Here is a 26,161-nt window from a genome sequence, read left to right on the forward strand (position 1 = left end):
AATAGTACGTTATTCAGCAGTAAGATGTAGCTATGGGGACATGTGCTCCAGAGCACACACCTTCACACCTTGTAGTCTGTTACTATACGGAAAGACCACAGGTAATTTATTTCCTCCCCTGGGACAGGCAGATTAGTCCCAACAGTGCTGAAGGACACACCACTGTATAGTTTTTGTGCTCACGTGGGAAAGTCTCTCTAGGGATACAGCCTAGAGAGCGTGAGTGCGTGTCTTCAGCTTTTCTAGATACTCTCAGAAGCCACTTTTTCAGTGTAGAGAAGCTGTGTTGTTCTATTCATTAAAAGAGCCCATGTGTTACAGTGCCGGAGAGTTAAGAACACAGGGCCTGGAGCCAGACTGCCTGGGTTCCAATCCCGATTCCACCGCTCCTCTGGTCTTGGGTGAGTTCACATCCGTGTGCCTCAGAATCCACATCTACACACCCACATCCACGGCAGCGTTACTCACAACCGTCATATGTAAGCAAACCAAGTGTCCACTGACCGACGAATAAAGTGTGGTCAATCCATACAATGGAATATTGCTCAGCCTTGAAAAGGACAGAAATTCTGACACATGCTGCAACATGTGTGAACCTGGAGGACATTATGCTGAGTGAAATAGGCCAGTCACAGAAGGACAAACACTGCATGACTGCATTTATACGAGGCACCTAAGTGGGCACCGACTGCACAGAGACATAAGTAGAACGGTGGTTGCCAGGGGCTGGGTGGGGAGAGATGCGCAGCTGTTACTGAAGGGTTACAGGGTTTCAGTTTGGGAAGACGAAAAGGTTCTGAAGGTGGAAGGTGATGACGGCTGCACAACAGTGGGAATGTACCGAACGCTGCTGAACTATACGCTTGAAAATGGTTAAGATGGTAAATCACGCATTACGTATATTTTACAATTTTAAAATGCTACGATAATTTTTAAAAATTAATTTATTTTCGGCTGCGCTGGGTCTTCGTTGCTGCATGCGGTCTTTCTCTCGTTGTGAGAGGGGGCTACTCTTTGCGGTGTGCAGGCTTCTCACAGTGGTGGCTTCTCTTGTTGCGGAGCATGGACTCTAGGCCCGTGGGCTCAGTAGTTGTGGCACGTGGGCTCAGTAATTGTGGTGCGTGGGCTTAGTTGCTCGGTGGCTTGTGGGATATTCCCGGACCAGGGCTCGAACCCGTGTCCCCTGCACTGGCAGGAGGATGCTTAACCACTGTGCCACCAGGGAAGTCCATGCTATGATAATTTAGTGAGTCAGTATTTGTGAAACTCTCAGAATATTGTGTGACATACAGTAAGTCACTTTATAAGCATTTATAAAAATAAACATAAAACTGAAAACCTTTGGGGGGAATACTAAGACCACCATGCAAGGCATCAGCTATTACAATCACCAGAAACTAGGGGGAAAAGATGGCAGCAATGTTCCAAGGCAGAGGCTCCCAAACTTCCTCAGTTCACAGGGCCCTTCACAGTGTTTCAGTAATTTTCCAAGGTGCCCCTAGGCCAAAAGAAACACCTCACAGTTCCATTTAGTAAGCAGTTAGGGCCAAACAACTTAATAATTATTTATGTCCTACCGAACTAGTGTCTGTCTAGTGGGCACTGCACAACTTCCCGAACCCTGGAATCAGACTGGACCCTCACCACCTCCTCTTCCCGTTCCATGATGATCTTCAGGAGATACTGGCTTTTCTTTCAGCACAAGAACGGCCAAAAACCCAGCTCTGCAGGGAAATGACACCATGGAAAGGAACAGTAGGACTATCATGAAACTGAACTAGCTCCAACTAGAAGTTTGCACCGTGTCCGACAGATGTCACTGTTTCCCTCTAAAATTCAAAATATCCTGTTGTGCCCCAGTGAGTTTCCTGCAGGCCCGGGAAACCTTGGTACAAAGCTTAGGGACTCAGGTCTGAATTCAGACACCACTCCAGAGCCACAGCCATCTCCAAGGAGAAACCACACGTAATGGTCTTTATTTGGTTTTGATTCCTTTATTATGTCTTTTCTCAGTGCTACAAACTCAAAGCTGGTCAGCTGGAATTAATCAGGAGACAATACAATGGCTGAAAGTAGAGGTTTCCATCCCCAGCAGCGATGCCTGCCATTCACGGCAGGATCTCAACCGCTATTCCCAACAGCTCTAACAGCTTAGGTATTACTTTGGAAATGAGGAAACTAGGCTTAGAAGCCAGAATTAACTAACTCTAACTGCTGTCAGGGCTAGAAAGTGGCTTAGCTGACACCTGAACCCAGCCTGACTGGCTCCAACATTGGGTGCTTTCCAGGAAAGACACTGGCTAATTACTGAACACACCGATACTCAGGCAGTAGAGTCATTCACCAGAAAACTTCATGAGTTATGCAGCTGCTCATAAACAAGGGGAGGAAAAATCTGTTCGCATCTGTTGTTAATATTCACAGAGCCCATGGTGCTCTCTGATAGAGATTAACCAATTGGGGGGGGGAAGTGCCTCTTTTGGGTAAATGATACTTAAATATTTGCATTTTAAATGGAAAAAATAGGGACTTCTCTGGTGGTCCAGTGGGTAAGACTCCGCACTCCCAACGCAGGGGGCCAGGGTTTGATCCCTGGTCAGTGAACTAGATCCCACATGCATGCTGCAACTAAGAAGTCTGTGTGCCGCAACTGAAGGAGCCCGTATGCTGCAACTAAGACTCAAAGCAGCCAAAATAAATTAATTAAAAAATAAATAAGTGGAAAAAATAAAGCAAAGAACTCTAACCCTATGAAGCACATAGCTCTATAAATCAACAGCAAAAACCATTCACGTTAGTAATCTCTCAGTGGTGCATTAGTCATGATTCTCTTTTGTTCAATTTATATATTCTAAATCCTCAACAATGAATGTATATTGTTTGTAATTAACTGTCAAGTTATTGCTTTTTCAAAAATCTTGATTTATTTTGCGTTTGCGTTTTCTTTTTTTTTAACGCTGGTCATCTGTGCTAAAAAGCAGAGATATCAAGAAATGAATTTACTGGGAGTTCCTTGATGGTCTAGTGGTTAGGACTTGGCACCTTCACTGCCATGGCCCGGATTCAATCCCTGGCTGGGAAACTGAGATCCTGCAGGCCGTGCAGTGTGGCCACAATTTCCAAACAAAATTAAAAATTTTTTTAAAAAGAAAGAAATGTATTTACTCTTCAACACTGTCCCCATGTGCACTTAAATTCTGTATCATGTTAAATCTTAATGACAATAACAACAACAAGAGCAACAAAAAGCGAAGAATTTTACTTTGAACAAAACGACAGTTCAATACTTCAGAGACAAAGTAAAAGATCGCAGGCCTATGCCAAGTAGCGGCAAATCTACTCTCCAAAGTGGCCACCAGGGGTCATTACTTGGACGCCTCATCCAGGTCAGGGTCAAACACCACGCACTGACCATCGCTGCTAAACCAGCGTAACCTGGGAGGTTCGTGTGCAGTTGTGTGCAGTTCTGTGTGAATATCAGCTTCCACGCTCTCTGGTTCACGTGGTGCCTCCGAATGAGCAGTGAGCCTGTCTACAGAGCATCACTGCGTTCAGAGAGTTGGAGAGGACAGAGAAAGTTCAAATGCAGCAGTTTCAAAATGCATTATGTAGTGCCCCTCAGACTGCAACACAGTCACTTGTGGGTACTTCTTAAAAGCAAGAGCCCATGCATGGTATTCTGATCTAGTAGGTCTGGGATGGGGCCCAGGATTCTGCAATGTTTCAAAAGGAGCCTAGGTGATGCGGGTGTGCATCCAGAGATGGGAACCACTGGGTTCTAGAAGGTGCCATCGTGCTACACGGCACAGGTAACAATGTAGACTTCTGTTTCCATTTTTGACTTATCATCCAGACATCAACCTTAGTTCCTTAATAGTCAGTCAATACAACAGAGTATGGTATAAATATTCATAATGGGCAAATCAGTGTTTCATTTCCAATCTAGGAAAGTCCTGTGTTAAAATAAGGACTTTAATTTCCCTGAATACTCAATCCTTGGATTCCTCTGATCTCAATTTACTGTTCTGCAGAAAAGATAAGACCACTTTGGAAGCAAAGTTCTGAGCACTGACATGCAGTCGGCTGACCTTAAATCCTGAACTTTGATGAAACTGTGAAAGTCGGCTCTACCATTATCAGTTCCACTTACCTTTGCTGTTTTACAACAGAGTCAAAACCAATGGTTTCCACAGGTTTATTTCCAATTGTAACAATTTGCTCTTTTCCCTCTTCCTCTGGTTCATCCTCTAAAGCATAGCGGTTCTTAATTGCAGTGAGAAAGTCTACTCCAAAATTTACTTTGTTTGGACGAATGAAGGAACCTCCCGTTGGGTGCCTGGGAAAGGAGAGAAACGGAACAGAGAAAATATCATCTATGGGGACCTTTAAATAAGATCACACACACAAAAATCCTTTATAAACTGTCACTCTGCCACAAACGTAAAATGCCTGCATTTACGAATATATTAGCAAATAAAAGCAATTAAACAATTTTTAAAAAGAAGGAAAAAGAAAGTATCATCTACCATAAGGCAATGTTCTGAAGGTTTTCAAAATTTTCTGTATGCTGAAAAAGTAGAATCAGCATAAAAGGGAGAGTAATATACTAAAAAAAAAAAGGGTAATTCATACAATTGATTATAAAGGGTTGTGTGCTGATGCAAGCATGTAAAATCCCAATAGATAAACAGACAGATCGAACAGATGATTCGCAAAAGAGGAAAGAGAAGTATTAAATCCATGGGGGAAAAGTCTCACCTTGCTAATAATTAAGAAATGTAAATTGGGACTTCCCTGGTGGTCCAGTGGTAAAGAATCCACTTTCCAATGCAGGGGACATGGGTTCGATCCCTGGTCGGGGAACTACATGCTGCGGGGCAACTAAGCCCACACGCCACAACTACTGAGCTCTCACACCTCAACAAGAGAGCCTGCGTGCGGCAAACTACAGAGCCCACACACCCTGGAGCCTGTGTGCCACAGCTAGACAGAAGCCCGCGCACCACAACAAAGACCCAGCCAAAAATTAAATAAATAAAATATTTTAAAAAAAGAAATGTAAATTCAAGCAATGAAACTATTGTCAACAAATCTAGCAAAAAATAAAGTCCTAACACTCAAAGACTGAAAGGTTGGGTTAGTTCTTGATTGTATAATCATACTCCTGGGAATTTGTCAGCAGGCAATAATTTAAAAATAAAAACAAAATTGCTTTTACAAAGATTCTATATAATAGCATTCTTTCGGTAACTGAGAAACTCTGGAAACCATAAAAATGCCAGCTGGACAGGAACTATTAAGTAAACCAGACAGATACAGTCATTAAAATATTCTACCTATAATACTTAATAAAGTTACTTACAGAATAATGCTGAGATTTCTAAAAATTGAACCAAATTGTACATGACACAACTACAGAGGAATCATATCTATGGCTAGACAAAGATCAAATAAGAACACAAAGAAATGAAAACATCTGTGGATAACAGGGTTATGTACAAAAATCTTTTAAATGGTAACTTGAACTAAATGAAAGTTCAAATATGGGACTAAAATAGAGCATGTGGAAAGAATTGTATAGAAATATAGGATATTTTATCACAATTTATATTCAGGTTTTATAACAAGTTTTAGTAATAATCTCTAGACGAATTTTAAAAAATATTAATCATATTGCTGCATGTAATGACTGCTGTCAAGGCTTTCCAAGAGATTCAAAACAGATCTTTAGACACATTAAATTTCAGCATTCAGCACTGCATCCTGGCAATGATACCTTACTTTCAGGGAAATCTAAGTATGCCTATAAAACAGTTGTAGAGCAGAAGCAAGAAGAACTGCAATCCTGCAGCCTGTGGAACAAAAACCGCATTCACAGAGAGACAGACAAGATGAAAAGGCAGAGGGCTATGTACCAGATGAAGGAACAATAAAACACCAGACAAACAACTAAATGAAGTGGAGATAGGAAACCTTCCAGAAAAAGAATTCAGAAAAATGATAGTGAAGATGATCCAGGACCTCAGAAACAGAAGGGAGGCAAAGATCGAGAAGATGCAAGAAATGTTTAACAAAGACCTAGAAGAATTAAAGAACAAACAAACAGAGATGAACAATACAATAACTGAAATGAAGACTACACTAGAAGGAATCAATGGCAGAAAAACTGAGGCAGAAGAACAGATAAGTGACCTGGAAGATAGAATGGTGGAATTCACTGCTGTGGAAGAGACTAAAGAAAAAAGAATGAAAAGAAATGAAGACAGCCTAAGAGACCTCTGGGACAACATTAAATGCAACAACATTCGCATTATAGGGGTCCCAGAAGGAGAAGAGAGAGAGAAAGGACCTGAGAAAATATGTGAAGAGATTATAGTCGAAAACTTCCCTAACATGGGAAAGGAAATAGCCACCCAAGTCCAGGAAGTGCAGAGAGTCCCATACAGGATAAACCCAAGGAGAAACACGCTGAGACACATAGTAATCAAATTGGCAAAAATTAAAGACAAAGAAAAATTATTGAAAGCAGCAAGGGAAAAACGACAAACAACATACAAGGGAACTCCCACGAGGTTAACAGCAGATTTCGCAGCAGAAACTCTACAAGCCAAAAGGGAGTGGCATGATATACTTAAAGTGATGAAAGGGAAGAACCTACAACCAAGATTACTCTACCCGGCAAGGATCTCGTTCAGAGTTGATGGAGAAATCAAAAGCCTTATAGAAAAGCAAAAGCTAAGAGAATTCAGCACCACCAAACCAGCTCTACAACAAATGCTAAAGGAACTTCTCTAAGTGGGAAACACAAGAGAAGAAAAGGACCTACAAAAACAAACCCAAAACAACCAAGAAAAAGATTATGGGAACATACATATTGATAACTACCTTAAACGTGAATGGATTAAATGCTCCACCCAAAAGACACAGGCTTGCTGAATGGATACAAAAAAAAGACCCATATATATGCTGTCTACAAGAGACCCACTTCAGACCTAGGGACACATAGAGACTGAAAGTGATGCGATGGAAAAAGATATTCCATGCAAATGGAAATCAAAAGAAAGCTGGAGTAGTAATACTCGTATCAGATAAAATATACTTTAAAATAAAGAATGTTACAAGAGACAAGGAAGGACACTACATAACGATCAAGGGATCAATCCAAAATGCAGATATAACAATTATAAATATATATGCACCCAACATAGCAGCACCTCAATACATAAGGCAACTGCTCACAGCTCTAAAAGAGGAAATCGACAGTAACACAATGATAGTGGGAGACTTTAACACATCACTCACACCAATGGACAGATCATCCAAAATGAAAATAAAGAAGGAAACAGAAGCTTTAAATGACACAATAGACCAGATAGATTTAATTGATATTTATAGGACATTCCATCCAAAAACAGCAGATTACGCTTTCTTCTCAAGTGCGCATGGAACATTCTCCAGGATAGATCACATCTTGGGTCACAAATCAAGCCTCAGTAAATTTGAGAAAATTGAAATCATATCAAGCATCTTTTCGGACCACAACACTATGAGATTAGAAATGAATTACAGGGAAAAAACCATAAAAAACACAAACACATGGAGGCTAAACAATACGCTACTAAATAACCAAGAGATCACAGAAGAAATCAAAGATGAAATCAAAACATACCTAGAGACAAATGACAATGAAAACACGATGATCCAAAACCTATGGGATTGGGCTTCCCTGGTGGTGCAGTGGTTGACAGTCCGCCTGCCGATTTAGGGGGCGTGGGTTCGTACCCCGGTCCAGGAGGATGCCACATGCTGCGGAGCGGCTGGGCCCGTAAGCCATGGCTGCTGGGCCTGCATGTCTGGAGCCTGTGCTCCGCAGCGGGAGAGGCCGCAGCGGTGAGAGGCCCGCGTACCACAAAAAAAAAAAAAAAAAAAAAAAAACCTATGGGATGCAGCAAAAGCAGTTCTAAGAGGGAAGTTTATAGGTATACAAGCCTACCTCAAGAAACAAGAAAAATCTCAAACAATCTAACCTTACACCTAAAAGAACTAGAGAAAGAAGAACAAACAAAACCCAAAGTTAGCAGAAGGAAAGATATCATAAAGATCAGACCAGAAATAAATGAAATAGAAACTACGAAAACAATAGCAAAGATCAATAAAACTAAAAGCTGGTTCCTTGAGAAGATAAACAAAATTGATAAACCATTAGCCAGACTCATCAAGAAAAAGAGGGAGAGGACTCAAACCAATAAAATTAGAAATGAAAAAGGAGAAGTTACAACAGACACCGCAGACATACAAAGCATCCTAAGAGACTACTACAAGCAGCTCTATGACATAAAATGGACAACCTGGAAGAAATGGACAAATTCTTAGAAAGGTATAACCTTCCAAGCCTGAACCAGGAATAAACAGAAAATATGAACAGACAAATCACAAGTAATGAAATTGAAACTGTGATTTAAAATCTTGCAACAAACGAAAGTCCAGGACCAGATGGCTTCACAGGTGAATTCTATCAAACATTCAGAGAAGAGCTAATACCCATCCTTCTCAAACTCTTCCAAAAAATTGCAGAGGAAGGAACACTCCCAACTCATTCTATGAGGCTACCATCACCCTGATACCAAAACCAGACAAAAACCAGACAAAGATACTACAAAAAAAGAAAATTACAGACCAATATCACTGATGAATATAGATGCAAAAATCCTCAACAAAATATTAGCAAACAGAATCCAACAACATATTAAAAGGATCATACACCATGATCAAGTGGGATTTATCCCAGGGATGCAAGGATTCTTCAATATACGTAAATCAATCATTGTGATACACCATATTAACAAACTGAAGAAAAACCATATGATCATCTCAATAGATGCAGAAAAAGCTTTTGACAAAATTCAACACCCATTTATGATAAAAACTCTCTAGAAGGTGGACAAAGAGGGAACCTACCTCAACATAATAAAGGCCATATATGACAAACCCACAGCAAACATCATTCTCAATGGTGAAAAACTGGAAGCATTTCCTCTAAGATCAGGAACAAGACAAGGATGTCCACTCTCACCACTATTATTCAACATAGTTTTGGAAGTCCTAGCCACAGCAATCAGAGAAGAAAAAGAAATCAAAGGAATACAAATTGGAAAAGAAGAAGCAAAACTGTCACTGTTTGCAGATGACATGATACTATACATAGAGAATCCTAAAAATGCCTTCAGAAAACTACTGGAGCTAATCAATGAGTCTGGTAAAGGTGCAGGATACAAAATTAATACACAGAAATCTCTGGCATTCCTATACACTAATGATGCAAAATCTGAAAGAGAAATTAAGGAAACACTCCCATTTACCATTGCAACAGAAAGAATAAAATACCTAGGAATAAACCTACCTAGGGAGACAAAAGACCTGTATGCAGAAAACTATAAAACACTGATGAAAGAAATTAAAGATGATACAAACAGATGGAGAGATATACCATGTTCTTGGATTGGAAGAATCAACATTGTGAAAATGACTACTACCCAAAGCAATCTACAGATTCAATGCAAGCCCTATCAAATTACCAATGGCATTTTTTACAGAACTAGAATAAATCATCTTAAAATTTGTATGGAGACACCAAAGACCCCGAATAGCCAAAGCAGTCTTGAGGGAAAAAAACGGAGGTGGAGGAATCGAACTCCCTGAGTTCAGACTATATTACAAACCTACAGTAATCAAGACAATATGATACTGGCACAAAAACAGAAACATAGATCAGTGGAACAAGATAGAAAGCCCAGAGATAAACCCACACACCTATGGTCAAGTAATCTATGACAAAGGAGGCAAGGATATACAATGGAGAAGACAGTCTCTTCAATAAGTGGTGCTGGGAAAACTGGACAGCTACATATAAAAGCATGAAATTAGAACACTCCCTAACACCATACACAAAAATAAACTTAAAATGGATTCGATACCTAAATGTAAGACTGGACACTATAAAACTCTTAGAGGAAAACATAGGAAGAACACTCTTTGACATAAATCACAGCAAGATCTTTTTTGATCCACCTCCTAGAGTAATGGAAATAAAAACAAAAATAAACAAATGGGACCTAATGAAACTTCAAAGCTTTTGCACAGCAAAGGAAACCATAAACAAGATGAAAAGACAACTCAGAATAGAAAATATTTGCAAACAAATCAACGGATAAAGGATTAATCTCCAAAATATATAAACAGCTCATGCAGCTCAATATTAAAGAAACAAACAACCCAATCCAAAAATGGGCAGAAGACCTAAATAGATATTTCTCCAAAGAAGGCATACAGATGGCCAAGAAGCACATGAAAAGCTGCTCAACATCACTAATTATTAGAGAAATGCAAATCAAAACTACAATGAGGTATCACCTCACACCAGTTAGAATGGGCATCATCAGAAAATCTACAAACAACAAATGCTGGTGTGCAGAAAAGGGAGCCCTCTTGCACTGTTGGTGGGAATGTAAATTGATACAACCACTATGGAGAACAGTACAGAGGTTCCTTAAAAAACTAAAAATAGAATTACCATATGATCCAGCAATCTCACTGCTGGGCATATACCCAGAGAAAACCATAATTCAAAAAGACACATGCACCCCAATGTTCACTGCAGCGCTACTTACAATAGCCAGGTCATGGAAGTGACCTAAATGCCCAACGACAGACGAATGGATAAAGAAGTTGTGGTACATATATACAATGGAATATTACTCAGCCATAAAAAAGAACGAAATTGAGTCATTTGTTGAGACGTGGGTGGATCTAGAGACTGTCATACAGAGTGAAGTCAGAAAGAGAAGAACAAATATCGTATATTAACACATGTATGTGGAACCTAGAAAAATGGTACAGATGAACCAGTTTGCAGGGCAGAAGTTGAGACAGAGATGTTGAGGACAAATGTATGGACACCAAGGGGGGAAAGCCGTGTGGGGCTGGGGATGGTGGTGCGCTGAATTGGGCGATTGGGATTGACATGTATACATGATGTGTATAAAATAGATGACTAATAAGAACCTGCTGTATAAAAAAATAAATACAATAAAATTTAAAAACCCCACAAAAAAAACCAAAAAAAAAAGCTGTAAATGTTAATATCATCATTTGATCATGTCAGAGAATAAATGATGAAATACATGAATTGCCAAAAATGTATGATAAACACTATTTTGGCTTACGCCCTTTAACTCTTTTAAACAAATGAAACTTTCGGAGAAGTCACCATAATTAAAGAGAATGAAAATAATACTGATGATAAATTTTGTCAATATAAACATATATACATTTTCTTCTGGGAGGTGGGTCAACAGAAATTACCAGATTGTAAAAGGAACTCGGAATCTTGGAAAGTCAGAAGTGATGTCAGGGCAAAAAGAAGCGGCCCGGAGGTCGTGAGAACCCCCCGAGAGGGTGGTGTCCTGGAAAGCAGTGGAGACAGTGGACAACCGTGTCCAGGGCTGTGAATGCCCGGAAGGCGACAGCTGAGTTTGGCCAATGAATCTAGCAACCGGAAAGTGACCCTGCTAGAAGCAGCTGGGGTGGGGCCGTGGGACAAGCTCCAGAGAGTGAGAGGAGAGTGGGATCAGACTCCTCTCGTCCACAGGAGATCCAATGGAAAGGGGAGAGGAGGGATGGAAAGGGCAGATGTTTTAAGATGGGAGAAAGTACCAAACTTACATGAGACAAAAATAACCCAAGGGAGAGGGGGAAGTTGTCGATGCAGGAAATTAAATTCTCTGTTGCAGCAGAATCAGGTCCTGAGTCTGCCTGCTGTGATATCAGAGGATCACTGACTACCAGAAGCTGCCTAGAAAATATTTCATTTTCTTTTCACACAGAAAAGGCTCCTAGTGTGAAAAACACAGTTCTGTTTTAACAAACACATTTCTATCACTCAGCTAAAGAGATTAAATGTAGCTAGCTTCATTTTTATATATATATATATATATATATATATATATATATATTTTTTTTTTTTTAAAGTTTTAATTTTCACTGCATTGGGTCTTTGTTGCTGCGCATGGGCTTTCCCTAGTTGTGGCGAGCGGGGGCTACTCTTCATTGCGGTGCACGGGCTTCTCATTGCGGTGGCTTCTCTTGTTGCGGAGCACGGGCTCTAGGCACATGGGCTTCAGTAGTTGCGGCACACGGGCTCAGTAGTTGCAGTGTGCGGGCTTAGTTGCTCCGCGGTATGTGGGATCGTCCCCGACCAGGGCTCGAACCCGAGGATTCTTAACCACTGTGCCACCAAGGAATTCCCTAGCCTCTTTTTTCTTTTTTTTTAAGAGTTCAAACGGATCTACCTAAGAGATTACCTAGTCTAGGACTTCTCAAACTCAACCTGAAAAGCAGTCAGTCACCTGGAAAGCTTACTGGAACCCACCCCAGGTTGTGCATGCAGTGGGACTGGGCTGGGGCCCAGGTTCTGCTGTTTAAAACAATGTGCCAGGGGATTCTGATGCAGGGGGGCCTCATGTCCCACTTTAAGAAACTCTGATCTAATCCAATCCCATTTCACTTGGGGATATTGGGGTCACAATCACAGAGGTAGCACAGCCAAGACTCGGATTCCTGACTACCAGTGCACTATCCTTTCCTGCATTTCTGTCTTTATTCTCCTCACTACCACAAATTTTAGTAGTTATTAGATCCATCAGTAGATATTATTATTTAATGTTATTTAGTAAAGAAATATAGATCTAAAAAAGAGAAATATATATCTAACTAGATCATAATTTTAAAATATTTTTGATTACTTCAATGTGACTAAATTTCCTCTGTAATGCAATGTATTTTTTTCCCCTGCTTTTGAAAAGATTATGTTATGCCTCCAAAAGGACACACAACATAAAAAAAGTCCTGGTCTAGTGTGTATTCCACATAAGAAGTAGAATCTGAGTTGGACCTTGAAACCTGAGTAGGAGCTTGATGAAAAAGTGGTGGTACTTGTCCTACAATAAGCATCAAACAGGATCCTACATGAAAATCCCTCTGAGAATAGAGAAAGCACAGCAAAAGCAATACTACTGAAAATAAGACATTTCTAGAACCATAACATTTTAACTAAAATATGTTTTAAACAAAGGTGCTTCAACCACAATGTTCGCCACAGCACTACATTACAACAGCTAAGACATGGAATCAACCTAAATGTCCATCAACAGATGAATGGATAAAGAAGATGTGGTGTGTGTGTGTGTGTGTGTGTACGTACACACACACACACACACACACACACACACACAGACTGAAATATTACTCAGCTGTAAAAAAGAATGAAAATAATGCCATTTGCAGCAACATGGATGGACTTAGAGATTATCACACTAAGTGAAGTAAGCCAGACAGAGACAAATATATGATATCACTTATACATAGAATCTAAAAAAAATGATACAATGAACTTATTTACAAAACAGAAATAGACCCACAGACATAGAAAACAAACTTATGGCTGGTTACCAAAGGGGAAAGCGGGGGGGGGGGGGGGGGAGGGATAAATTAGGAGTGTGGAATTAACATATACACACTACTATATATAAATAGATAAACAACAAGGTCCTGCTGTATGGCACAGGGAACTATACCCAATATTTTGAAATAACCTATAAGGGAAAAGAATCTCAAAAAGATTATATATATATATATAAACTGAATCGCTTTCTGTACACCTGAAACTAACACGATATTGTAAATCAACTATACTTTAAAAAAAAATAAACAAACGTGTTTCTTACAAAGTAAATCACAAAGATGACTTGCAGGTTGTCTCGTTTAATTTTCCATTTTGACAGCACACAGTCCAATCTTGTGTTTACTGACAACCAAACGTTATGAATGTTAAACACTTTACATGTACAAGGCTGAACTAAATCCCAAGGTATGTTGTTAGGTGTCAGAAAAATAATTCCAGACAATTTAGAACACTCGTTTATGTACCTCAATCTATCTAAATGTATACAAACAAATGAGTTTTGCATCTAAGAGACTGTTCCTAGAGTCTCACATTTATGAAACAGGCTTTGGCTTACAAAACAGTGAAATTTGAAATTTTAGTGAAATGAAATTATGAAATTTATGAAATAGTATTAGTTTTCCTTAAAGGAGTAACACTGGGGGGTGGAAATAGAAATAGGAAAATGTATTGTTCAAATATTATGTGACTGAAATGTAAAAATAAGTATGAGAGCACAAATTTTAAAACCAGCACATTTATAATAAATGAAAAACAACAATGTAAAACAAATACCACGGTTTTCATTTCTGTTCTAAATTTATAACAGTGGTAATGAACAATTCAAGAAGAGACCTTTATTACTGTTTAGTTTCGCTGCAGGCAGAAGAAAGAAGTCAGAAATGGTGTTAGGGTGCAAAGGAGATGCTGTGCCCTTTGCAGATCAAAGGAAAACATCAAACATCAGTCTCCTCTGCAACATTCCTGGCAGGTTTCTCGGAAAAACAAACAGCCCAGCAAATAAAAAATGCTAGCTGAAGAAGTGCCCATCAATAACAGTAAATCTTCAAAGACAAACTAATAATTCAAAGATTCCACTGAGATCTTAGATTACTATCAAGATGTTGCATCTGAACACTGAAATTCTGAACCCTGCCTAAAAGAGAAAAAACTGGGGGAGGGGAGGAGTGAAGGGGGAGAGTCCAAAATGTTTTCTCTTGTAAGCATTCGGCTTGTTCAATTCCTGCCTCCTTCGGCCCACCAATTACATATGCAGCTAGGAAAGTCCATACATCCCAACCACGGCTCTTGCAGAAATGAAAGACTCTCACGAAGCACTATAATCAAGGTTCAGTCTGCCCAACAGAGTTGTAAGATAAAATTCAGGTGCCCAGTTAAATCTGGATTTCAGATAAACAATCTGAAATTTGTTATATACTTAAAATTTTTCATTATCAGTATATATATGATGCATGTCCCATACTTATACCAATAAATGCTTATACTGCTTATCTGAAACCCAAATTTCACCATGCATTTTGTATTTTTATTTGCTGAATCTGGCAATACTACTCAAAGGTAAAAGGGTCCCCAACAGATTCCAAAACTCCTATAGTAAGTATCTTTCTTATTGGGGCTTGTTTAGATGCTGGGAAAGACTGGGTCTCTGGGGAGTTCCTAATAAATGTCATTGACCTTGATATCCTGTTTGTTACAGGCATGCATAGAGCCTTTTCAGCAACACTGCATAACTAACCATTCACCATGAGAGGAGACGTATTCACTCTAATTTAATGTATATTGCTGTAATATCTAAAGAATTGACCAGGTGAACTCATTTTCCCAACAGAAAAAAAAAAAAAAAAGAAAAAAGCTCAGTTGATAAGCACCTTTTTGCACACTGCTTCTGAATGTCACAACTTCTATTTTGCCCTGATTCATGGGAAGCTTCCCAAAATGAAATATCTCTCTTCACCTCTTACAGAGATTCACCCTGCCTGTATCCTATCAGCACATTTAGTGATTTTTTAAAAAATTATCCTATCACTTTATACCTATACCAGAGTAGAGTGCCCTGTGCTATACAGTAGGTTCTCATTAGTTATCTCTTTTATACATAGTAGTGTATATATGTCAATCCCAATCTCCCAATCCATTCCACCCTCCAGGAGAATATTTTATACTGATGCATTAATGCTCATTTAAGAACCTCAGAAAGGGTGAGCTGTGACAGAGCGAGAGAGAGGCATGGACATATATACACTACCAAACGTAAGGTAGATAGCTAGTGGGAAGCAGCCGCGTAGCACAGGGATATCAGCTCGGTGCTTTGTGATGGCCTGGAGGGGTGGGATGGGGAGGTGGGAGGGAGGGAGACGCAAGAGGGAGGAGATATGGAAACGTGTATATGTATGGCTGATTCACTTTGTTGTAAAGCAGAAACTAACACACCATTGTAAAGTAATTATACCCCAATAAAGATGTTAAAAAAATAATAATAAAATAAAATAAAATGAAAAATAAAGTGTATTTTGGATCTGTAAAAAAAAAAAGAACCTCAGAACACTTTCCAACAATCTTATGACGCACACAGGATAAGTAAATCGAGGAGCTTCCATTTGTTAAGTTAGCCAGTGTTGTGGACATGGTTTGGACACCATGTCCCCTCTGACGCCAAGTATTAAACTCCATTCATGGTGCTGAAGAAAAGTAAGATTTTAACATTTCTTGCTCAAAAGAAAAGAGAAATCATGCAATTACTTAGAAAGGGAATATTTTCAATAAAAGCTGAGGGTAAAATACTGACCCGCACAGTTCAAAGAGTTTAGGGTACACCCTTTAGTTTAGGTTGAAAGAAAAGCGCTGGAAATCTAGGGATAAGGCAGAGAGAAATTCAAAGTTCATCACCTTAACTGAACCTCTCAACTCCCCAAAAGACAAGAGATGGAGAACAGAAGCACCTGGGAGAGACACATAACTGGTTCACAGGCATAAATTTGGGATAAACCTGTATACTACTACTGTAAACCGACAGTGTCACAAATATTAATTACAGGTAATTAATATATAACCAGGAGATTGCCATATTTACCTTAGGTTATTTAAGAGATCAGATTGAAACTAAAGAGTGACATGAAGTCCTCTGAACATGGGGGCCTTCCAAGGTAATCTGGTCCACTCCCTAAACTTCTTCTGTCGGTGTCACACCAACTATTCAAGAAAAAATTTTACCTTATTTTTAGAGAACTACACTAAAGAGGAGTTCATTCATAGCCAGGATTTGAGCTTGACTCCAGTGTTTCGTGCTCTACTCATAACCCACTTGGTCACCAATACCTGTCATAGCCATCTCAAAGAGTCAGCGTAACGAACAAATGTGATAACACGGAAACACTGAAAGCTAACTGTGAAGACAGTTCTTCTCTGGGTTAAAGCCCATCTTATATTCTTCTTGAAGGTCGTTGTTAAAACAGAGGTTAGACCTTTGCAAATGTTATTCTATTCTAAACTGAGAAGTCTCATGAGATCAACGTGAGCTGAAGTGGTTGGGGGAAAATACACAGGGAAGAATGTATGCCCTGAGCCGGGCCTTGAAAACCACCCTGTCTGTCCCCAGGTTCTGACCTCAAGCGGCAGGACCTAACCCTGACCGGCAGGGTGTCACCCCAGCAACCTGGGACGCTGGGGAGACTCAAGAAAGCAGCTCACCAAACACCTCACTCAACACACCCTAATATCCTGCATACACAGCAGAGGCCAGCAGACTAGCCTTCATAAGACATGTGCGCCAGAGCGCATAACTACCCTGTTATACTGTGTCTAACAGGCTCAGCCACTTGACAGTAACACGTGCTTCTGAAGAGGTGGGATCCGAATTTTGCTATCAATATGACAACTTCTGACCCATTTTCCTCCTTTAAAATGGGTATACCACCTTTTTGCCATTTACCTATTTCACAAGTATAAGATGGGAACATTTATGATCTGACAACTTTAAATTGCTTTGGTTTCATGAAAACAGCATCTAAGCATTAAAAAAAATGTGTACTGTGGTAAAATACGTATCGCTATTATGACTTTCCAAGTAAAATTTGAAATGTAAAAGAAGACTCCAATGAAGTTACTAAGAGATCTGAATTGGCTTAATAACAAGTACATGTGCTATATTCTGTTTTGTCTGATTTAGAGATTCTAAGATATTGGTATAATCTTTACTAGTTGAAGCCAAGTTCGACCTAATACCAATATAAGCATTAACAACTATAAAGGATAAGGTAATTCCTTTAGTCTAGACTAGTGGTTCTCCACCACAACAGAGCCAATGCTCCCTTGTATATTGCCCCCAAAACAACGCGAAATGGAATTACTAACCCATACAGGATTTCAAAGTCAACAAAATGTCATTTCATTGAAACAAAAGTGATTTATAATAACATAACATGTATTTCAACATGTAAATGCTCAGGTATGACTGTACTAGGAAACACAACAAAGCAAGGAAATGCTTATTCCAAGGGTAAGAACCTGAACACTAAGTCTGTGCCCATCAGCACTTCAGGGCAAATCCCAGCTCTGCCAGGACTGACACAAGTCTTCATTTTCCTACTCAGAGTAACCAAGACTGAAAATATCACCATATGCAGAGACCATGAAGGACACGTAACCATGGATGATTTGGGAGGTGCTGGGGCAGGCTCCTCAGGGAACGTTCCCTCACTGGAGGTTTTGTGAGGTCATGGTCCAGGGAGGTAAGGGATCAACAGGCCAAGCTAAGAGATTTCTATTTCAACACCTCTCTAAACACATAAATTGCTCCCTTCATACTCTATGACCTCTTGACAGATTCTGAGCTGGCCTCATGCCATGTCTGTCACTACCGCTGGCCTCTAGGAACATGCCAATTCTTCTTCTATCCTGACCTCCCAAAGCTACAGAATGCTCGACTAGGAAACTTATTTTGCTATTATCTGATTTTGACCTTCATTTTAGAGGTTAGTAAATTTAGTCTGATTTAAGGTCATAAAGATTGTTAAAAGCAAAGCTAGAGGCCTCTTGATTACCAGGCCAGGAGTGTGTTCACTGTACCACATTTAAAGAATGATAAGCTTAATAATAACAGATTCTTCCGAGAAGCTGAAACTTAGGGAAAACAAACAACAAAAAAAATTTGAAAGATAGACTGCCTGAAATTCCCCTCCATCCTTTTCAGAGCTTCACATAGTTTCTCTGAAATCAAGCAGGTAAAAATATTAGTAGATATGCACTATAATGTGTAATTCTTTTCATGATAAGAGCTTTATTTTATTTTATTTTTTAAATAAATTTATTTATTTTATTTATTTATTTTTGGCTGCGTTGGGTCTTCGTTGCTGCGTGCGGGCTTTCTCTAGTTGTGGCAAGCGGGGGCTACTCTTTGTTGTGGTGTGTGGGCTTCTCATTGCAGTGGCTTCTCTTGTTGTGGACCACGGGCTCTAGGAGCGTGGGCTTCAGTAGTTGTGGCACGCAAGCTCAGTAGTTGTGGCACACAGGCTTAGTTGCTCTACAGCATGTGGGCTCTTCCCAGACCAGGGCTTGAACCCGTGTCTCCTGCATTAGCAGGCAGATTCCTAACCACTGCACCACCAGGGAAGCCCAAGAGCTTTTTTTAAAATAGTGGCCTAGCATGCCACTGTTTGGATGTTCTGTATTTTGCTTAATCAACTGCTTTTATTGGATATCTAGGCTATTCCTCTTCTAGTATTCACTCAGTGGGTAGTAAATAGTTAATGAATCAATGAGAAATGTTTGGATCCATACAATTAAAAAAAAAACTGTCACAAAACAAAAACACAAAAAAGGACAAAGAAAGCAACCCCACTTGCAAGGTTAAGACTGAGAATTTTAAAAACAAGGAAAAAAACTCTACAAATAGAATTGTCTTTTTAGAATACACCAAATTCTACATTATAACTACCATAACAGTCAAACATGTCTTCTTCTCCATCCCCCCTTATTCAGCTATTTAACATTCTCCTAGATAACCATGCCAATTCGCAATGGAAAATTACCTGCATTTAAAATACACAGTCCCTTCGTGGCTTCCATCATGCTTTCCCCTGTCAGGATTGTCCCATTCTACTCCTAACCAGAGTCCTGGAAGAACAAGAAAAACAAAATGAGCATTAAATTAGGACACAGGTGATGCTCCATTTTTCTGCAAGGAAATACAGTTTGCAATGGAAACCACAGCACACAGACACCACTGGGGGAGAAAGAAATGTCTTTAGGAAAAGACAAGTCAAGCTCAGACTCAGAACTTAATCAGCAAATGCAATAGCAAGTTTGGTTCAAAAAGCCAACAAAAACCACAACTGCAGAAAACAACAGTAGCTCAAATTTACAGACAGAAAGTAGAATGGTGGTTGCCAGGAGCTAAGGGGAGGGGAGAATGGGGAGTTCTTGTTTAATGGGTACAGAGTTTCAGTTTTGCAAAATGAAGAGTCCTGGAGATGGATGGTGGTGATAACTATGATAATGTTACCGTACTTAATATCACTGAACTATACACTTAAAAGTGGTAAAATGGTAAGTTTAGTTACGTATAACTTACCACAATTAAAAAAAAAAAAATATATATACACACACACACATATATAAGATATCTCTTTCAAAGCACCAGAGAGCTAACAAGGCACTGAAGAATTACAAAATTCTTTTTTGTAATTGAATTTGTAATTGAATTACAAAATTCAATTACAAAATTGTAATTACAAAATTACAAAATCTGAGAGAAAAGGGAAACCCAGAGTTAAACGAAGTCTTAAAGCAAATTTTTCACCTCAAGGCATCTGCTGATTCTGGTAGAAAAGGCTGAAAAGCTAAAATGCTGAACAGGGCTTTGGCCAGAGCTTTTGAGGGACTAAGAGGTCAATAATGAAAATTACAGCCTCCCAAGGAAGATGGAGGTTGCAAGAAACTCTCTAGGTTTCGTACTGGAGCTTGAAATGCCTTGATTTTAAGAGTTAGGAAGGAACCAACTCTAAACAGACGAGCCCTTGAAGGGACTGAAGGTCAACTTCAAATAATCTCATTCCCAGATTTGTTTAAGTGATCTGGGATTGCCAGGGACCCTCGCCATCTGCCAGAGTTAACTTCAGTCCTCTCTGGAGGAAGCTAACACCATTGCAAAGCTCAAATCATAACTCTTCATAATCAATACCTGGCACTCAAACAGAAACAACCAAGCATAGAAAAAGATAAGCATCTATGACTGAAAACCAAGAAAAACAACAGCCAACAGCAGCAGATCCACTGGGCATCTGCATAACAGAGTTTTACGTATGTTTAATATTTTCAGGAAAACAAAAGATAAAATTGAGAACTTCAGCAGAAATATTTTTAAACTTTTTTCAAACCCTAAATGGAAATTCTGGAACTGAAAAATTCAATAATTCAAATTATAATTCAATGGATAGTTTTTTTACAATAGATTATACATAATTTTTTTAAAAAACAGGTGAGAAAAAAATATATACAGAACATAGCACAGTAATAAGTGATGAAAAACAGACTAGCATGTAAGAGACGTAGAGAATACAACGAAAAGGTCTACCATGTATATAGAACTGGAGCCCCCAAAAAGAGAGTAGGGAGAGATTGTGGAAAGAGCAATCTCTGAAGAAATAATGACTGAGACTATTACAAAACTAAAGAAAGGCATCAAGCCACACATTTAAGAAGGTCTAAGAAAAATAAACAGTACAAATGCAAGACAAACAAAAAACAACCACAAAAAAAAGAGAAAACAAAACAAAGCAAAACCAAACTCCACCAGTTGCCATATAACAAAGACAGAGAAAAATCTTAAAACAGCTCGGGGTGAGGGAGAGGAAACAGATTATCTCCAAAGGAAAACAACCAGAAATAGTTGACTGACTTCTCCATAGAAACAGTAAAAGCCAGAACGATAAATGAATAATATCTTCAAAATACTGGGGGAAAAAAAAAGTTAAAAACAAACAAACAAAAACACCCTGGCAATCTGGAACACTGTAATTGGTGAAAATATCCTTCAAAAAAGTAAGCAAGGGGCCCTGAATACCCAAAACAATCTTGAAAAACAGTAACAAAGTCAGAGGGCTTATACTTTCCAATTTCAAAACTTGCTACAAAGCAACTGTAATCAAAAAAGTGTGTTACTGTCATAAGGCTCAGATCAAAGGAGTAGAGTTGAGAATCCAGAAATAAACCCATACATGGTCAACTGGTTTTTGACAGAAGTGTCAAGTCAACTCAACAGGAAAGAACAGTCTTTTCAACTAATGGTGCTGAGACAACTAGATACCCACATGCAAAAGAATGAATTTGGACACCCAACTCTCAAAATAGATTAAAAAAACCTCTTAGAAGAAAACTTTATTTCTAAGGATTTATTTCTAATCCTAAAACTTAAGGATAAATCTATAAGCCATGGATTTGGCACTGGAGTCTTAGATATGGCACCAAAAGATCAAGCAACAAAAGAAAAAAACATAAATTGGACTTCATAAAATTTAAACTTTTTTTTTTTTTTTTTGGTGGTACGTGGGCCTCTCACAACAGTGGCCTCTCCCGTTGCGGAGCACAGGCTCTGGACGTGCAGGCTCAGCGGCCATGCCTCAGGGGCCCAGCCGCTCTGTGGCATGTGGGATCCTCCCGGTCCGGTGCACGAAACTATGTCCCCTGCATCGGCAGGCAGACTCTCAACCACTGCGCCACCAGGGAAGCCCAAAATTTAAACACTTTTGTACATCAAAGGCCATTAACAGAAATGGGTGAAAAATGTACCACTCTGGTGGGAGATGTTGATAATGGGAGAGGTTATGCATGTGTGGGGGCAGGAGGTATATGGGAAATCTCTGTACCTTCCACTCAACTTCCTTGTGAACCTAAAGCTATTCTAAAAAACAAAGTCTACTTTTAAAAGGTTAAAATGGTGTGTAATTGATAAAAATATCAAATCACTATGTTGCACACCTGAAACTAATATAATGTTTTAAGTCAACTATACTTCAATAAAAAGATTAAAATGGTAAATTTTATGTTACATATATTTTATAACAATTTTACAGTTTTAATGGAAAAAATGGGTAAAATGGCAAATTTTGTTTTATATATATGTAACCATAACTAAAAAAAAAATTTTTTTAAGGCAACATAATGGCAACTTCAACAAAGAAATATCGACAAGGGTGATCTTCAAGGAAAAAGAAAATTATCCCAGAAGGAAGCCTGAGGATACAGAGGCGAATGAAGGGCAACAAAATGGTAAATATATGGTAAGTCTAAATTAATACTGAAATACGAAATAACAGTAATATTATCTCTTTGGGTTTAAAATACACACAGATTGGGCTTCCCTGGTGGCGCAGTGGTTAAGAATCTGCCTGCCAATGCAGGGTACACAGGTACGAGCCCTGGTCTGGGAAGATCCCACATGTCACACAGCAACTACGCCCATATGCCACAACTACTGAGCCTGCGCTCTAGAGACTGCGAGCCACAACTACTGAGCCCGTGTATCGGAACTACTGAAGCCCATGCGCCTACAGCCCGTGTTCCACAACAAGAGAAGCCACTGCAATGAGAAGCCCACGCACCACAACGAAGAGTAGCCCCTGCTTGCCGCAACTAGAGAAAGCCCATGCACAGTAACAAAGACCCAACACAGCCAAAAATAAAATAAATTAAAAAAAAATTTTTAGTAAGATAAAATACACAGATTAAAATATCCAACGTGTGGATAAGGAAGAAGGTAGGTGGAATTAATGTTCAAGAGTTCTAACGTCTTTGCATGAGTCCAGGAAGAGGTAAAATTACTAATTTTTATTAGGTTTTTATAATTCAAAGATGTATGTTTTATTTTAATCTCTAGGGTAACCACTAAATAATAAAAATGTATAAATACCAAATTAATAGAGGGAAATTTTAAACTAATCAATCCAGTGAAAGAAAAAAAGCAATAAAGAGCATAGGCAAGACAAATTAGAAAGTAAATAATTGGATGGTAGACATAAACCCAAATTACCAATAATTAAATAAAACCATAATGGACTAAATATTCTAGTTAAAAGCGAGCTTGCAAAAACTGTCCTCGGGATTTTGATAGGGATAGCCACTGAATCTGTAGATTGCTATGGGTAGTATTGACATTTTAATAATATTAACTCTTCAAATCCATGAACATGGGATGTCTTTCTATTTATTTATGTCTTCTTTAATTTCTTTCAACAGTGCATTATAGTTTTCATTGTACAAATCTTTTACCTCCTTGGTTAATTTTTAAGTATATCATTATTTTTGATGTGGTATAAACATACAATGCAGTATTATTCAGCCTTAAAAAGGAAGGAAATTTTAACACATGCTACAGCATGGATGAACCCTGAGGACATTATACTAAGTGAAGTCATCCAGTCACAAAAGGACAAATGCTGTATGATTCCACCTATATGAGGTACTTAGAGTAGTCAAATTCATGGAGACAGAAAGTAGAATGTAGTTGCCAGGGACTGGGGGAGGGGAGAATGGGAAACTAACGTGTAATGAGTATGAAGGTTCAGTTCGAGAAGATAAAAAAGGTTTTGGAGATGGATGACGATGGTGGTTGCACAATATGAATGTACCTAATGCCACTGAACAGTACACTTAAAAAATGTGAAAAATGTAACTTTTATGTTATGTGTATTTTACCACAACAAAAAATTTAAAAACTGAAATCAGAGTAGGTTCTCTCAACACAGTGGAATTCAGCTGGAAGTCAATAACACAGAACTCATTAGAAAAGCCTCATATATTTAGAAATTAAGGAATATCATTCCAAATTACCTTGCATCAAAAAAGAAAGCACAATGTCAATTAGAAAATACTTTGAACCAAATCATAATGAAAACGCTACATGTCAAAATGTGGGGAATGCAGCTAAAGTTGCATTTTGAGAGAAACTTACAGACTTAAATGTATACGTTAGGTTCAAGACGGAAAACAATCATCTGTCTCAAAATGTTAAGGGGAGAAAAACAAGTTAATTAAACCTACAGAAAGTAAAAGGAAGTAAATAATAAGGAGTGAAAATTAATAGGACAGGAAAATAAGTAAGACAGTTCTCTGCCCCAAAACATCTTAAAGTTTTCTAATAGGGACAGATGTGTAAACTAACAGTCATTATATAAAGAATCAGTCTTGGAGTAAAAGTAAATTCAGGTGTTATGGGAGCACAGATAAGAAGACAAGTTAATATTGCTCGGAGTAGTTATGGGAAAGACATACAGAGGTAGTAACACTTGAGGTCAGCCTTGAAGAAAAAATATGCCAGGTGAAGGCATAGTGTGAGATTTCATAATCTGTTTATAGGACCTCAAAAAATCCTGAGTAGCTAGAGCTAAAAGTGTTGCCCAGAGGTTGCACAGGAGCATGTAGTTCAGGAGAAAAAGACTAAAGGTGTTAAAAGAGATTGCGCCCAACTGTGTCAAAGAGGTTGCAACGTGGTAAAAGCTTTAACTTTATCCTGCTTCTCCAGAGAACCCTATGTAATAAGCATAGAGAAAAGAAGACATACAGATGGCCAATAGGCACATAAAAAGATGCTCATCATCTAATTATTAGAGAAATGCAAATCAAAACTACAATGAGGTACCACCTCACACCAGTCACAATGGACACCATTAAAAAGTCTACAAATAATAAATGCTGGAAAGGGTGTGGAGAAAAGGGAACCCTCTTACACTGTTGGCGGGAATGTAAACTGGTTCAGCCACTATGGAGAACAGTATGGAGGTTCCTCAAAAAACTAAAAATAGAGTTACCTTATGACCCAGCAATTCCACTCCTGGGCATATACCTAGATAAAACTATAATTCCAAAAGATACATGCACCCCAATGTTCACAGCAGCACTACTTACAAGAGCTAAGACATGGAAGCAACCTAGATGTCCATCAACAGATGAATGGAAAAAGAAGATATGGTACATATATACAATGGACTATTACTCAGCCATTAAAAAGAATGAAATAATGCCATTTGCAACAACATGGATAGACCTAGAAATTATCACACTAAGTGAAGTCAGACGGAGAAAGACAAATACCATATTATATCACTTATATGTGGAATCTAAAGCATTGATATGACACAAATGAACATATCTACGAAACAGAAACAGATTCACAAACATAGAGAACAGACTTGTGGTTGCCAAGGGAGTGGGGGTAGGGAAAGACTGGGAGTTTGGGATTAGCAGATGCAAACTATTATATATAGAATGGATAAACAACAAAGTCCTACTATATAATACGGGGAACTATATTCAATATCCTGTGATAAACCATAATGGAAAAGAATATGAAAAAGAATATATATATGTATAACTGAATCACTTTACTGTATAGCAGAAATTAACACAACATTGTAAATCAACTATACTTCAATAAAATTTTTTTTAAAAAGCACGGAGAAACATGACCTCAATTTTAAAGGTAAAAACTGAAGTTTGGGGAAAATATGTGACTTGTTAAAGGGAAAACTCTGTTTCTTCCACTCATCTCACAACACTTCTGACACCAGATGTGTGGGTTTTTCCACACCAAGAGATTCTCCAGTTCTTGGCGGACAGGAGGGGGGGTGCTGCAATTCAACTCAATTCTGA

At 38.7% G+C, this 26,161-nt stretch overlaps 1 protein-coding gene across 5 annotated transcripts in view; it reads right to left on the minus strand.

The window, feature by feature from the left end:
- Window positions 1–26,161, minus strand: part of TBCE (tubulin folding cofactor E) — a 124,734-nt gene that overhangs the window by 17,333 nt on the left and 81,240 nt on the right. For all 5 annotated transcript variants that reach the window (XR_009522485.1, XR_009522486.1, XM_060035028.1 and 2 more), the window contains 2 exons: window positions 19,546–19,630; window positions 4,151–4,336 (listed from right to left, as the gene is read on the minus strand). Coding sequence is in view for 3 of the 5 variants with exons in the window: in XM_060035028.1 (XP_059891011.1) it covers window positions 4,151–4,336; window positions 19,546–19,630 (271 nt within the window). In the remaining 2 variants the exon portion in view is untranslated. The remainder of the gene's footprint in view (window positions 1–4,150; window positions 4,337–19,545; window positions 19,631–26,161) is intronic.

This window comes from Delphinus delphis, chromosome 16, assembly GCF_949987515.2.
Source record: "Delphinus delphis chromosome 16, mDelDel1.2, whole genome shotgun sequence".
Classification (NCBI taxonomy): domain Eukaryota; kingdom Metazoa; phylum Chordata; class Mammalia; order Artiodactyla; family Delphinidae; genus Delphinus; species Delphinus delphis.